The sequence below is a fragment of the Peromyscus californicus genome, unplaced genomic scaffold (assembly GCF_007827085.1).
Source record: "Peromyscus californicus insignis strain IS unplaced genomic scaffold, ASM782708v3 Scaffold_6__1_contigs__length_162567912, whole genome shotgun sequence".
NCBI lineage: Eukaryota > Metazoa > Chordata > Mammalia > Rodentia > Cricetidae > Peromyscus > Peromyscus californicus.
Window position 1 is genome coordinate 37311366 of NW_026294584.1, and position 16353 is coordinate 37327718.

Consider the following 16353-nt stretch of genomic DNA (forward strand, 5'->3'; position numbering starts at 1 on the left):
AATAGCAATTTTTTTTCCAATTTCATCTTAGATAAGTAATGACAACTCATACCTTTATTTTTATGCTATTGACATACATGTCACTTTGTTGACTCATACGATGTTAAGGGACCAGGCAGCTTGCTCCTTCCCATATAGGTATCAACCTACTGTTTTGCTTCCCTTTTTTTAACTAGATGATTTATCTGTTTCATTCATCTACAATCAAAAGAATAGCTGCATATATTATATTTAACTTCATAAAAAGTAAGAAATTTTATATTCATTAAAACTGTGCTCAAAAGATGGTTTAATTTACTCTTTTAGAGTTTTGTCAGCCATCATATAATGTGACAAAAAAATAGATGATTTCTGTGGAGTGATGACAAGAAAAAGAAGGCAACAAGCTATCTTAGAAAAGTAATTAATCTTTTAACTAGGCAGTAGGAAGGCAATAGGAGAACCATAGAGATATGAGGCAAGAGAAGTCAACTGGTACCTTACTAGGAAAGCAGCACAAAAAAGATGGATTTGGAGAGATTCTGGAAGAGTGAAAGCAATAGTATTCTAAGTTCATGGCTATACAAGGGGACCAGTGGAGGACTGAGACTCATCTCAACTCCCCAAGATGTTTCTCTTGTGTGAGTGAGTGGAGAGATGATACCTATAGTTCGTTTGGAGCAGATCCTACTTAATCAGTACAGTTTCATTGATGCAACTAGTAACCTAGTGATCAATAATCAGGTTCTGGGTGGATTCACATGAATATCATTAAAGTATTCTTCTAATGTCAGCTAAAATTTATATAGCCATTGCCTACTCTTCTCCTTTACCTGAAAGTCTAAAAGTAGAAATGAAGTCACCTTATGATAATATCATAATTCAATATAATATACAATAGTTCTTTGATTTAAAAACAACAGCTAAGTATTTTTTGAATACTTACTTCTGCAAGTCACATTATTACTTTGATTTTCACACACCAAAAAAAAAATGTATGAATTAGGATACACTGAAGTAAGGCTTTGGGCAATAAAGTAGGCTGCCAAGTGCATAAATGGATCAACCACTTAGGTTATTTGAACACAGGTCCTAATTCCCAATAAAAAATTCCTTGCCTTTCTAAAAAAAATGTTTTTACTGTATGTATGCGTGAGTGCATGTATGTGAGGGTGCATATATGTGTATATCCACATATGCATGCATGTGTATGCAAATGAAAACAAAAGGATGACTTTGAGTGTTGTGTCTTGGAAGCTGTTCACTTTGTTGGATAGAATCTCTCATTAGCCTGAAGTCTAACAAGTAAACTAAGCTGGTTAGCCAGCAGGTCCCAGAGATCTGCCTATCTCCACCTCCCAGCACTGGGATTGCAAGTGTGTTTCACAATATTTGACATATTACATGTCTTCTGGGCATAAACTCAGATCTTTCTTCTTTGAGGCAAGTCCTTCAATGATTAAGCTTTCTTGCTAACCTAGTATCTTGCCTTTTGAGTTGCTTTCTCTTTCTAAAAATAATTAACTAAATTATTAGAGACCCATCAATACCTTTAACTATGTTTCCTATGATCTCCACTAACTATACTTAGTATAATATGTTTGCAGACAAACTATCATTTTTAAATACATGGAAATAAAATGTGTTCTTTTAATTCATTCAAAGAGATTTGAATGATGTAGATTAGCAGCTTGGTATAATAAGAATATTTATTCTTGTCCTTCCTCTCTAAATTGTGTTTACTTTTTTCTTATCACTTCTTGAGATTGAAATTTTCACACTTAAATATTTGTCTTGATATGCATAATTAAACCCAGAATAATTCAAGCTTAAATGGCTAAATCTTGGCAAAACTAAATTTAATGCATGAGCTAGAGGAAAGGACTAAGATAGCTTAAAATCTTTGAATGTAGCTGCTATATTCCACTTTGAGCTGCTTGAGCTCACCATGCTAATTTGATGGATTTAAAAAGGAAAGGCTCTTTGATTCGGAAAGACACTGCAGAAAATTGATGGGCATGAATCTGGCATTTTGTCACTCAAATGAATATGATAATGATAGTATCATTAGGCAAAATAATAATGTGACAGTTTCATGTAATGAAGGAACACTTCTGCACCACAGAATTTAAATGCTGAGCACCTGGATTCCCAGATGTTTACCAGTTTCTGCCACACAAACCCCTCTGCTCACCTATGCTCCCTGAATAATAACTTTGATAGGTGTTTGGTAGTTATAGAGCAGAAGTTCAAAGGTATAATCACTGCAGCTGGTGAAGGAATAGTATTCTCTTGTCCTTTTCTTAAAATCTACCTCTGTTTTCTCAGTAGTATAATATTATATGAATTATTGAAGGAAAATAGAAATTAGAACTCAGTGGTGACCTTTATTCAAATATTTGTCAAGTATTTTTTTAAACAAGACTTTCATATCTATCCTTACCATTCAGTTTAAATATAAACAGGAGGAAGGAGATGGAGAGGAAGGGAAGAGAGGGAGGGGAGAGAGAAGGACTGAGAATGTATTATGCATGTGTGAGGTGGAATTTATCTTTGAATAGAAGGGATATTTCCTCCATTTAGAAACAATCTCAGCCTCTTTCTATTGTCCACTGATGACTGGTTTACAGGGTCCTCAGTTTTGTCTGGAAGCCAAGTTCCTTAATAACTACTGTTTATTCACCAACTTACTGTGATTCACAGGTGACTTGGAACCTGTTGTAACGGGTAATTGCTTAACTTCCTCCTTCATTATCCTAAAGACAATGCCTTGCTTTTATTTCCAGTTATTATTAAAAGCACAAGATAATAAATGAGAAGGTAGTGTCTATTGAAAGAGCAGCTTCATTCAAGTGGCCGTGAGTAGTTTTTATTTACTTCTTCAATGATCACACAGAACCCACCTGCTCAATGCCACTAAACAATGTGTGATGCCAGCTTTGTGACTTTGCAGAATGACCTTTTTAGAACTTCAGGTGGTCGAATTTTCAGTTCTCTTCAGTCGCATGTAAACCTGGAGGAAATCATGAGGCTAATGCTGGTACACCTAGAGACCAAATACCATTCACTGGTCATGCAGCAATGGTTCAGCATTGGGTACTTGTTGGGATTACTTAGGAAAGATATGGTTCCTGACTCTCCCTGGTAGTCATGATTCCTGAGTCCAGTTACTCTGGCTCAACTGCTCTGGGGTATGATCCATGACTGAGATCATTTCAAAACTCCTCAGATGGCTCTAACATGAAGTTCAAAGTTGAGCTCTCTTAGCCAAAGCCTTATAAACTTTTCAGCCAATGACTGCTTAGCATTTGTGAGTCACCTCTGGCCATCAATTGTTAGTTTCAACATGTATGCTGACTTTACTTACTCAAGTATTAATCTAGAATTCTTAGTGCACACCAAATCTCTCTTTGTGAGTATTGATTTATTGAAGAGTCCTGCTATAGAACAAAAGATAATATTTTTGTTAATTTTTTTTTAAAAATCAATCTAATATTGCTGGAAAGAGATTTAGAAAGGATATTCAAGTTTTCCTTTATGTAACCACTCTCAACTGTGATTTTTAGGGGTGACTATAGATGTTCTTATTTTTTGGTGATTAGGTAGAATATTTTTAGTATACAAAATAGTGAATTTTCCAATTGATTTCTAGTTCCTAATATCATAAAAAGGGACCTATATCTGCCTCGTTAAAGTCTCCTTTTCACTGTAGAGATGGAGCACTAACTAGAACTCTCAAGGGAATATAGAACCCAAAAAGAAGCCATGGCTTCCAATAAAGCCAGTTTGTAACTTTAAAAAACTGATTTCATTTGTGTGTATTCCTATAAAAATGAAAATTATTTACCATGGTCTCCTATTCCTTGTTCTCACTCTCTAGAGAGGCCCACAGAAATCCACAAAGATACCCCCACAACAGACTGCTGGCAATGGTCGAGATACAGCCCGAACTGACCTACTCTGGTGATGGGATGGCCAAACACCCTAAGTGTCATGCTAGAAACCCCATCCAATGACTGAGGGAACTGGATGCAGAGATCCATGGCTAGGCCCTGGGTGGATCTCTGGGAGTCCAATTAGCGAGAATGAGGAGGGTTTATATGAGCGAGAACTTTTGAGACCAAGGTTGGATAAAGCACAGGGACAAATAGACAAACGAATGGAAACACATGAACTATGAACCAATGGCTGAGGGGTCACCAACTGGATCAGGCCCTCTGAATGGGTGAGACAGTTGATTGGCTTGATCTGTTTGGGAGGCATCCAGGCAGTGGGACCAGGTCCTGTGCTCATTGCATGAGTTGGCTGTTTGAAACCTGAGGCCTATGCAGGGCAGGGTCGCTTGGCTCGGCCTGGGAGGAGAGGACTGGACCTACCTGGACTGAGTCTACCAGGTTGATCTCAGTCCGAGGGGAAGGCTTTGCCCTGGAAGAGGTGGGAATGGGGGGTGGGCTGGGGGGGAGGTGAGGGGGGCGGGAGGGGGGAGAACAAGGGAATCCGTGGCTGATATGTAGAACTGAATTGTATTGCAAAATAAAAATAAATAAATAATAAATAAAAAAAGATTCCAAAAAATGAAAATTATATTTGAATGATCTATATGAGCTTTATCAAAATATCACTTTATTCAGAACATTGGCATCTGATAGTCATAACCACGGATGTGGGCCAAAAAAGAATCATATCATCTTAATACCTGGGCCTTTTGCTCTTTCAACAAAAGCTTTCTAACAATCTATACAACATGTGAAGTACATATTGCTTAACTGGATTGTATCTCATATCTGTTTTCTAGATTTTCTTATTCTTCAGGTCTCATCATTCAATATTTGGGCACAGGATTAATTAATCCCTGAGTAAATCGAGTCACATATGACTATTCATATATGAATATTCCTATCAGCTTTCTAAGTTTTCCTCAGAAAGTTAACCAGGATGTATGCTAACCTGGCTGCCAGAGTGATCCCTCAGTCAGAGTCCAGTACTGGGTACAGCAGGAGAAAAAAAACATCAGAGCTTGGATAACAAGGAGAGTGTGTTGAGTGTCTAGTTTTAAACTTACAGATCTGAAGTCAGGTAATCAATCTTCATTCAAATGTCTCTAATATTAGAAAATTCGACATCTCATTCTAGGTCTGCTTCTGTTCTAAAATCTCAGGCCCTTTTTTCTTCTGTTAGTGGGAAATGTGTCAGGTGAGAGCTTCGCTGTTGAGTTAATATATAGTATATTATCCATTAGGACAGAATCCAAGAAAAGTCTATAGAACAATGCACTAAATAATACTTAATGTGTATCAAATGTATAATTAAATGCTAAAATACACTACATTCATATTATTTTCTAACCATGAAAAGCCAAGGATATATGTAATATATGAGGAATATTAATGCACTTTCTGAATTGAATTAAATGTAACTTCAACTCTACTTACTAATAGCAATTTGATCATAAATAGATGATAAGCAGCATTAGAAAGTGACTGGTAGAAATGTATAAACAGCTAGCAGTGAGAAATCACAAGAAAGAAAATAACTTAAGAATTTAAAACAAAAGGAGCCGGGCTCCTTTGGTGCTCCGGCCACCAGACTTTCACGTATCAAGAAAGTATCTGTATCTTTGCAGTTCAAACCCCTGCATCCATTTTATGCTGTAGAATGCCTCCAAAAGCCAAATCATAACCAATATACACTTTTCAGTGTGATAAAGACATGCAAAATATTTTCAAAGGAGGTTTCCCTCTGAAAGATTAAAGCAGCCAATCAAAATATTTTTTTTTTTTTTTTTACCTACAGCATTCTCTTGATTGAAACTCAGTATGAATAGGTTGTCCTGTAAGTCTGTGGAAATCCATCTGGACAAATAGCAAGACTTCAGGTGGACTATACTCCTCCCTGGAGGAAGGAGTGGGGAGCTTATCATTTTGCTTGTTCCCTTTGAGAGCTTGCCTATATCATTTAGCTCTTGGTCTCATTCATTTATCTTCTCAGCCCTCAATACCTGGCCTAGTAGCTTCATGGTGGCCTTTCTTTCCTCTCAGTTTTTAGCTTCCAAGGATCCCTTGCATTGCCATAGAATCCCTCCCTTCTGGGTAATATAGAATAAGATCTATACTTAAGAAGTTAATATCTGATGAGCAATCTTATTTCCATTGCCAACCTTAATTCCTTTTGCCATGTAAATTTTCCATATTCATAATTCACAGGGATTGGAAGGCTGGCATTTGGGAGCAGGGGGATAATGAATAATTCTGCTGAACACAGTTTTAAATTTAAGTAATTTTTAAAAAATTTTCCTGTGTGTGGTATGTATGTGTATGTTCCTGAATACTTACATACGCATGAGTGTATATATATGTGTGTGTGTATGTGCTTGTGTGTGTGTGTATGTGTGTGTGTACTTGTGGGATGTGTGTGTATTGGGGGGGGTGTGGGTATGTGAAGGCCCTATGAAAATAGAAGATGTCTTACTCCATTTCTCCACCATATTCATTGAGGTAGACTCTGAGTAAAACTGGTCTGGCTAGCCAGATTGCTCTAAGAATCTTCAGTCTCCACATCCTGAGTGCTGGAATTGTAGGCAGGCTTCCACATCTACCTGGTATTTATGTGGGCTCTAAGGAACTGACCTCCCATCCTCATGATTATACAGTAAGCCATTTAACCACTGAGCCATATTGCCAGTTCTTTCAAGTAATGTTTCTTAATTGAAATAATTCATAAAGTACATTTAGGCTATTATCAAAATAGTAATAAAGTGGTTATCAAAGGAATATCTACCTCATCAAGTTATTATGAAAATTAAATAAGGAAATGTCCATAAAAAATTTTAAGTGCATACAGTGCACTCAAATTTAAATTCATGTAATGAGTCTATACTGTGTAAAAATAGCCCCAGGATCCATGATGAATGTGGAGCCAAAATGTAATACTTAGCAAGATGCCTGATCCTGAGGTTCAATGGTGAGTATATAACCATTATTTATTTACTTATTCAGATTGTGCTCCTAATATAATCTCTCCCCTAGGAGGAGTCAGATGTTGATACAGGGGCAGAATCACAGAGAATTTTGTCAATGATTAAGGCTTCCCAGTGTATGAGTCCACACCTCAGTTCCCAATGACTCAGCATCCAGGAGCCCTACACGTTATGTGATAGACACACCTTAGAAGTCAAGTGCTGTTTGTCCAAAGTCAAATGCATAATTGGCTCTAAGGACAGAGGTTCCCAAATGGCATGCACAGAATCCACAAAGCTGCCAAAGCCTCTATCTCTTCTACCTTCAACCCAGTGTGCTATACACATAGCACTGATTTCTACATGGCCGAATAGCAAGACGGAAAGGAAGCTTGATATTTTAATACTGGGAGCTAGATATTAATACTAACATTGTGAGGTCAAAGAACCGTACTGGTGCCCTACCTTAACCCTGTTTCAGCAACCTCTGGGGTCATCTAAGGCTCCTCTGAAACAGGGACTGTGCTCCTACCTCATACCTTCTCTTTGCTATTCTAAACTTTTGTATGAGGTGTTATAGAGTGGTGCCATCTTTGCAGACACTGGATCATAGTCTCCCAGAAACTGACCTTGGGGTTTACTTTTCATGCACATTTAAACATAGTAGAACTTGTGACCTATGGCCTTTACAATAAGAATGAATTCTATTGACTGATTAAACAGAGCTCAGGGCTAGTGCCTAGAGGAAGGATCTGTGATAAGCATAAGCATAAAGATTGTACTGGTGGAGGATTCAAAGTACATGGGGACTCTTTCAGAAGGATGTGTTCTATTCACTGCAGGACGAGGGGCTAAACAATGCTCAGGATATTAGGGGGATTCAGGTGGAGGTTGGCTCCTAATAGAATAAAAAAGAATTCTAGGTGTTCAGACATCATTCATATCTTTCCATTGAAGAAAACAGGCCCAAGTGATTGACAATCCTGGTTTCTTTAATGCTCATTCTAAGCTGCGCTTCCTACAAGAATGCATACAGACTTTTACTCCCTAAACTTTTATACCAGCTGTAAGAGCAAGAGCCTTCAAAGGGGCATGCCTTAACAAGGTGGCAGAGGTCAGTTTCTCTAAAATTAAATCTTGTCCCTATCGACACCTAAATTATATAAATATCTTGGGAATTACTTTAGGAGCCTCGTGTCTTATATATCTGTATTCTCCAACCCGCAAATTGCTTCAGTGTTTAGGATATCATAATTTGAAATATTGTATCCTTCGACTACTCTTTTACTCCAGTGAGAAGGATTATAATGAGAGAGGTAGACTGCAGCTGTGCAGACAGATCAATGATAGTACACATATCCACCATCCATGAAGATCTGGATTCAAATCCTAGTACTAAAGAGAGATAGAGATGGAGAGGGAGAAGAAGGAGAGAAAGAAGGAAAGAAGCTGCTTGACATATACCAGACTTATAGTACCTTCTAGGCCAGCTCTTTAAATAACAAGAAAAAAATCATATTTTTCACATAGAGCCCAACCCACTTGATTTCATAAATACACTATGAGAGGCCTGTGCCATGTGGCCCACCACAGACTTTGTGGTCCTACTGCCTCTTCTTATCTCCTCTACTGGCTATGAGATTCTAGGTTTCAATCTGATCTTTAGCAAAATAAAATATTGAGCTAAATAACCTCTAAATTCTCTTTTTGTCTTACAATCTGAAAATTCTGTGGTGGCCAGGATTTGTCTTTGGTCCACCTCCCATAGAAGCGTACATGCTCTCCAGGAAACTTGCTTTGGTACAATGGTGCTATTGATGGAGAGAGTGTGTGATTTCTGGCAGAAGTGTACTGCTAGCAGCTGTGAATAGTGTCAAATGATTGAATTAGGCAAGTTATCAGCAGTTAAGAAAACAATTTGGAAAAATCCTCTGAAGAGAGACAAGTTTACCTATCAACTCACTATTTTCAGATCCTGGGCAGCCCAGAAAAACAATCTCTGTATTTATTTAAAAAATGAGAGAATTCCATCAAAAGAAGAGCACAAAACCATCCAGAGTACTGTGTTTGTGTTCACATTTTTCACTGAGACAATACTCACCAGACTGAATTAGTCTTTCATTCATTTGGATGATGAAGGAGAATGTGTTAGGGACATATTAATTATGAAGCAGGGAAAGTCACAAAGGATGTAGTGTCCACATGCTCTTGACAGGGTGAATTGACATTTGCCAGAAAGTCTAGGGAGGAGAGTTTATCATCATAAATGCTAAATTTACAAAATGACCATTGGCATTCAATATACTGTTCTTTCGGTGAAAATATTTAGTTTTTCGATATAGAGGAGCAATCCAGCAATCATGCAGCACAGCTTTCTTAGATAAATGCCTTTAACTGAAATGAGAGTGCATTAGAGTTCTAATAGCCCTACACTGTCCCAGAAGGAGCTGTCCTTCTTATTGGGTAGTTAGAAACATGTTTTAAAAATTCTTAAAAGCACAAAATCTATTGTTTTAGAGACAAGATCAGGCTTGAGCCAAGGAAACATTTTCTGTTGCCTTCCCACACACTGGTATCTAAAGTTAAATATTCTCGTTTCTTTAGGAGTTGAAGTTTGGCCTTCTTCTCCAAACTTCTTGAGAAGAAAGGGAATTTGACCTTGAAGACTAGCCAGACACTATTTCCTCTGTGACATTTCTTTTCTAACCACTCCCAAAGAGATTTATTCTGAGTGTTTATCTATGTTGTTATTTGTCTGTCGTCTCACCCACTCAACTCTGAGCGATCTAAGCTGAGGAAGATGTTTTGTTATTTCTGCTCTCCTATTTAATTGGCTTGGTGTGTGTTTGGAGTTGCTACTCCCTGAAGACTCTCTTCAATAAGTAAATGAAAGTATAATAAAGCATTGGTAAATGTTGTGGTTTGGATAGGGTTTGACTATATTCCTCAAAGGTCCATGCGTTTAGAACATATTCCCTGCTATGGGGTGTGAGGTGATAGCACCTTTAAGAGTCCCAGTGGGTATACCTCAGTCATATGGGGGCACGTTCTCAGAAGAGAACCCAGCCCCACTTTGACTTCCTTTCTGTTGTAGCCTATAAGCCTATCTTTTTCTTACTATCTTGTATGAAAAACCACAAGTCTCCTTAAGTGAGCTGGGAATTATTGTGCTTACAATATTTTGTTTTCCCCCAAAAAATGCTTCTCTTTTCAACAACCGACTTTTTAATAGAGGGAAGAATAGCAATGAGTGATATCCAAAGGGTAATTTCAAATTAAGACAGAGTAGAAGAGAAAGTACCTATACAGAGACATTTTCTTACTTTACCAGTACAGTTCTGAATTTCCATTGTGATAGATCTGAGCTACTTTTGGTATCCACATCAAATTCAGCTGTTTGGTACACTGGAGTTTGTTGCTATGGAGATTACAGAGATAGCAGAGTCACTAGCATGGACCATTATCCTAACAACTAGGAATCGTTCACTCTCATAGAAAGAAACTGTACCTATCTTGGGTGTTCATAATATTTGTATTCTCACAAATAATTTTAGATTGTAATTTTCCATTTAATGATAAAATCAGACCATTGGGTGTGGTATATTTCTTATTAAAATATCAATTACATTTGAATTTGTAAACATCTGAATTTACATTTAGCATATATGTTATTAACACATATTTAGTAGTATTTTTTACAACTACCCAAATTATTATTATTTAGATTTATTTTATGTGTATGAATGTTTGCCTGCATGTACACCATGTACATGCCTGGTACCCATGGAGGACTCCTTGAACCAAAGTTTCAAGACTCTGAGCTGTCATGTGGGTGCTAGGAAGAGAACCCAGGACCTCTGAGAGAGCAGCAGGTGCTCTTAACTGCTGAGCCATCTCTATAGGCCCAAGTTATTATGAAATAATTTATATTGTTTGATCCATGTAATTTCTATGAAATGGAAAGACATATTGCTTTATTTTCCCACCTTACAAATGAGTGTGAAAAGGCTCAAATGAGACAGTTTGCTCAAGGTAGCTGCATTCATTGTGACTTGATAATTCCTCATCAGCTTATGACAACTTCATGCCTCTGGATGAATCATTATTTCTAACTCTAATAATTAATGTAAGTTTTTTTTATATTAGCATCTTTCTCTTCTTCTCACAAGCCACATTTGTTAAGTGGTCGATATTTTTAGAGATTGTTCCAAATGTGTCACAGGGAGGTCACTAAGTAAATAACAGCTGCAATTTCTAGTAGTATCTTTGTTTGTTTGCCAATAAGTATGTCAAGGAAACCAGAAAAGCTTAGCTTAAAGCTAAAAGGATTCACAGTACAAGTACAAAGTGCACTTTTGATCCATCTCTTTGCCTCTGACAACTGAGTACCTAGGTAATAAACAACCAATGAGTGTCTGTTGAACACTAGACTCATCGAACATCATAAGCAAGGGTTTCTCTAGCTCCCATACACATACACAAGCAACTGATGCATCCAAATCTTAGTACCTCTGATTTACTTGATCTTAGAGAAATCTTTCTGAATATTTGAAAGTAAAGTTGTAAAGATGTAGATAAGACCTAGAGATAGGCTCATTGGCAGACTTAGATTAAAATGTTTGATTAAAAAATCAGTGGAGAGGAATGTTGAAGAGGGAAATATCTAACATCAGCTTTTCTCTTCTCCTTCCTCCCTTCCTTTCTGAACCCCTCCTCAGGCCTCCTCACTTCTCCATGTAAGCACTTCCTTTTCTTAATCTCCCTTCGGGTAGATCATGCTCCCTCTGCCCAGCTAGGCTTCCCAAGGAGATGTGCCTACCCTGTGCCACCTATAGAAGTCCTAGCTCTCATTCTGTTTCCTGTCCTATCCCTCAATGACATCTGTATCTGATCTGTTTCATTACTCTAAGATACTTATAGCTGCTTAACTAAGATTAAACACTGAACAGTATTGTATGGGCTATCTTACACGCACACACACATACACACACACATACACACTCACGCACACATTACTGCCTGAATATCATAACAGCTTGTTCACTTCACTGCTTTCCTTATTCTCTGGTGATCTAGTAGAGGTCATGTGGGTAAGAAACGTGCTGGCTTGTTTTTATCTTCAGTGATTTCAGCTTCAGTCCGGAGAGGAGTAAGAGACACAGACTAAGTTCTTCTGGCTTTCTGGATACCATCACCTATGGTTGGACCCCTTGCTCACCCTTGATGCAGCGGGGAGGGGCTTGGTCCTGCCTCAACCAAATGTAGCAGGCTTAGCTGTCCCCGGCTTGGGAGAACTTACCCTGTCGGAGGAGGGGATGGGGTGGGAAGGCAGGGGGAAGTAGGAGGAGGGATGAGAGGGGGATCTGTGGTTGGTATGTAAAATGAATTAAAAATTAAAAAAAAAAAAAGAAGAAGGAAAATGTGTTACTTTTCTAAAGAAGCCTAGTGGCCAAACTCTCAAGCCCAGCAAAACTGAAATGAAGAAGAATATTGAGATTTAAGGGGTACTTGTGGTGTGTTTCTCACTTCATTAAATAAAGATTTGAGTTGAGTAAGATTGTGTCCTGGGAATACAATTAAATTCACATTTGAACCATAGGCATCTGTGCATTTATTTTAAAATTAGCAATATTGTACCCACACTCTATAGTAACTTAACTATTTAAGCCACTGTTGTGTTATTATTATCATGGTTTTATGTACTCTCAAAATTCTTATGTTGGAAGTAATCACATTAAAATGAAGTCACTAGGTTGGGCATTAATCCAGTACTACTGGTGTCATTATAACTAAGAGAATGCTGAGAACAAGGGAAATAGTCTTCCTGGGAGAGAGTCCAGCAGCTAGTTATCAAATACCAAATGGTAAGTCCTGGATACACACATACAAGCAACATTCTACAGAGTGAGCAGATTATATTTAAGAATATACACCACAACAACAATTAATGAAAAAGGAGGCCAGGAAGTTGAAAGAGAACAAGAGGGAATATATAGGAGAGTTTAAAGGGAGAAAAAGAAGTGAGGAAGTGATATATTATAATCTCAAAAATAAAGGGAAATTTTAAAGGGGGAATTTTGCACATAGAAACCAACACCGATAGAAGGGAAACTATGTAAAGATGAACAAGAGAGAAGTCTGATGTCAGAGAGAGGTCTAGAATAAAGTCTTCCCTCACTGCCTTTCCATGGAGCTACCTTGGGCTAGGCATGCATGTCAGTCCTTGGTAAGTCACTTGCTTACCATACATGAGATTCAATCTGTAGTAATAGTAGATAGATAGACAGACAGACAGACAGATAGATATGAAACAAAAACAAAACAAAGCCTGCATCTCGAACCTGAGTTTGAGACAGAGTCTCATGTAGTCCAGGCTAACTTTGAACTCTTTACCTAACCAAGAATAACCTTAAATAATTGCCCCCGTCTCCCAGTGGAAGTACATGATGGGCCACTATTACCTCTTTCAAACAACACAGTTCTATTTATAATCTACTAGACTTTACTACATTGCTATAATTGCTGTACCATATTAATAGTATTACTATAGAAGGGGAAAACATCAAGCAATCATGTAATAATGTGATTTGGAACTCTCAGCTAAGTTATTTCAGTAAAAAGATTGGCTTGATCAACATCCTAAAGCCAAGCATCGCTATGCAAAAATGGAAACCTCAGCAAGAAGGCTTTTCTTAGGCAAGAATCTTTCAGTAAAGAAATACGATTCTATGTTTAAGACTCGGTGTCATGGTAGAGGCATGCCCTGTACTCACCTTGTGGCTGTTTCATAAACTTCAAACCCCCACTGAAAGGGTGAAATGTTGGGAATGTGTCCTGGTCTTCTACTGGGTGATACGGTTTTTCTCACAGGTCTGGAGTTGACTATCTCTGTAGGCTTGACCATACCAAGCTTCAAAGTAAAAAAAAAGGTAGTATATGGATAATTATTAAAAAGACCAAATGCCAGCAGCTTGAGAGGGCGAGATCTTTTTGCATTAGTGGAGCCAAGTACTAAGAGAGAAATAGATGGAATAAAAGAGCAAAGATCGCCCTCACTCACCGCCGACAGCCTGCTTCGCCTTGTGCGCTCCCCGCCGCCACCTCGCAGAAATGCTTCGACTGCCCAGTCTTTGGCCAGATGAGACCAGTGTCCTGGGCACTGGCTCCTCATTTCACTCGGGCCTATGCCAAAGATGTAAAATTTGGTGCGGATGCTCGAGCCTTAATGCTCCAAGGTGTAGACCTTCTAGCTGATGCTGCAGCTGTTACAATGGGGCCAAAGGGAAGAACAGTGATTACTGAACAGAGTTGGGGAAGTCCCAAAGTAACAAAAGATGGGGTCACTGTTGCAAAGTCAATTGACTTAAAGGATAAATACAAAAATATCGGAGCTAAACTTGTTCAAGATGTTGCCAATAACACAAATGAAGAGACTGGGCATAGTACCACCACTGCTACTGTTCTGGCACGTTCTATTGCCAAGGAGGGCTTTGAGAAGATCAGCAAAGGGGCTAATCCAGTAGAAATCCGGAGAGGTGTCATGTTGGCTGTTGATGCTGTAATTGCTGAACTAAAAAAGCAATCTAAACCTGTGACAACCCCTGAAGAAATTGCTCAGGTTGCTACAATTTCTGCAAATGGAGACAAAGACATTGGAAACATCATTTCTGAGGCAAAGAAAAAAGTTGGAAGAAAGGGCATCATCACAGTGAAGGATGGAAAAACACTGAATGATGAATTAGAAATTATTGAAGGCATGAAATGTGACAGAGGATATATTTCCCCATATTTTATTAACACATCAAAAGGTCAAAAATGTGAATTCCAAGATGCCTATGTTCTGTTGAGTGAAAAGATTTCTAGTGTCCAGTCCATTTTACGGGCTCTGGAAATTGTTAATGCTCATCGGAAGCCCTTGGTCATAATTGCTGAAGATGTGGATGGAGAAGCCCTAAGCACACTGGTTTTGAACAGGCTAAAAGTTGGTCTCCAGGTTGTGGCAGTCAAAGCTCCAGGGTTTGGGGACAATAGGAAGAACCAGCTTAGAGACATGGCTATTGCCACTGGTGGTGCGGTATTTAAAGAAGAGGGGTTGAATCTAAATCTTGAAGATGTTCAAGCTCATGACTTAGGAAAAGTTGGAGAGGTCATTGTCACCAAAGATGACGCCATGCTTTTGAAAGGAAAAGGTGACAAGGCTCAAATTGAGAAATGCATTCAAGAAATCACTGAGCAGCTAGACATCACAACTAGTGAATATGAAAAGGAAAAGCTGAATGAGCAGCTCGCTAAACTTTCAGATGGAGTAGCTGTGTTGAAGGTTGGAGGAACGAGTGATGTTGAAGTGAATGAGAAGAAAGAGAGAGTTACAGATGCTCTCAATGCTACAAAAGCATCTGTTGAAGAAGGCATTGTTCTAGGAGGGGGCTGCACTCTACTTCGGTGCATCCCAGCCTTAGATTCCTTAAAGCCTTCTAATGACGATCAGAAAATAGGTATAGAAATTATTAAAAGAGCACTCAAAATTCCTGCAATGACTATTGCCAAGAATGCAGGTGTTGAAGGATCATTGATAGTTGAGAAAATTAAGCAGAGTTCCTCGGAAGTTGGTTATGATGCTATGCTCAAAGATTTTGTGAACACGGTGGAAAAGGGAATCATTGATCCAACAAAGGTTGTGAGGACTGCTTTACTGGATGCTGCTGGGCTGGCCTCCTTGCTAACTACAGCAGAAGCTGTAGTGACCGAAATTCCTAAGGAAGAGAAGGACCCTGGAATGGACGCCATGGGTGGAATGGGAGGGGGTATGGGAGGTGGTATGTTCTAACTCCTAGAATAGTGCTTTGCCCTAATCAATGAACTGCGACAGGAAGCTCAAATCAGGTTCCTCATCGCTAACTTCAGAGAAGTCACCTGAAGAAAGTGACTGAAGAGAAGGCTGGCTGATCACCATGACCATTGGTTACTGGTTTCCATTGATGATCTATAATGGTTTACTGCTGTCATTGTCCATGCCTACAAATAATTTATTTTGTATTTTTAATAAAGACATTTGTACATTCCCGATACTGGGTGCAAGAGCCATATACCAGAGTCCTGCTTTCAATTTAAATCACTGAGTCATTTCTACTATTCTGTTACAGTCAGGATTGTAGCGCTGTGTCATCAGATGAGAAGTTCAGAAGCAGCCCTTCTGTGGAGAGTAAGAATAATTGTGTACAAAGTAGAGAAGTATACAATTATGTGACAACTTTTGTGTAATAAAATTTTGTTTAAAGTTCAAAGAAAGAGCAAAGATCATGAGACTTAATTGTGGAGAGGCAACAACAAGCTACTCAGAAATCTTTATTATATTGGAAAGCTCTTTGGAAAAACACCTGTGTATAAGATCAGATAGGGTGGTGGGTGGGTCAGCTATT

The 16353-nt window shown here is 38.5% G+C and overlaps 1 protein-coding gene across 1 annotated transcript in view; it reads left to right on the plus strand.

Moving 5' to 3' along the window:
* The window catches only part of LOC128098781 (60 kDa heat shock protein, mitochondrial-like), a 49718-nt gene extending 33855 nt beyond the window's left edge, over positions 1-15863 (plus strand). Inside the window, exon 2 of the mRNA XM_052720199.1 lies at positions 14004-15863. Within this exon, the coding sequence (XP_052576159.1) occupies positions 14004-15761 (1758 nt within the window). The 3' untranslated portion in view covers positions 15762-15863. The remainder of the gene's footprint in view (positions 1-14003) is intronic.
* The last annotated feature ends 490 nt before the right edge of the window (positions 15864-16353 follow it).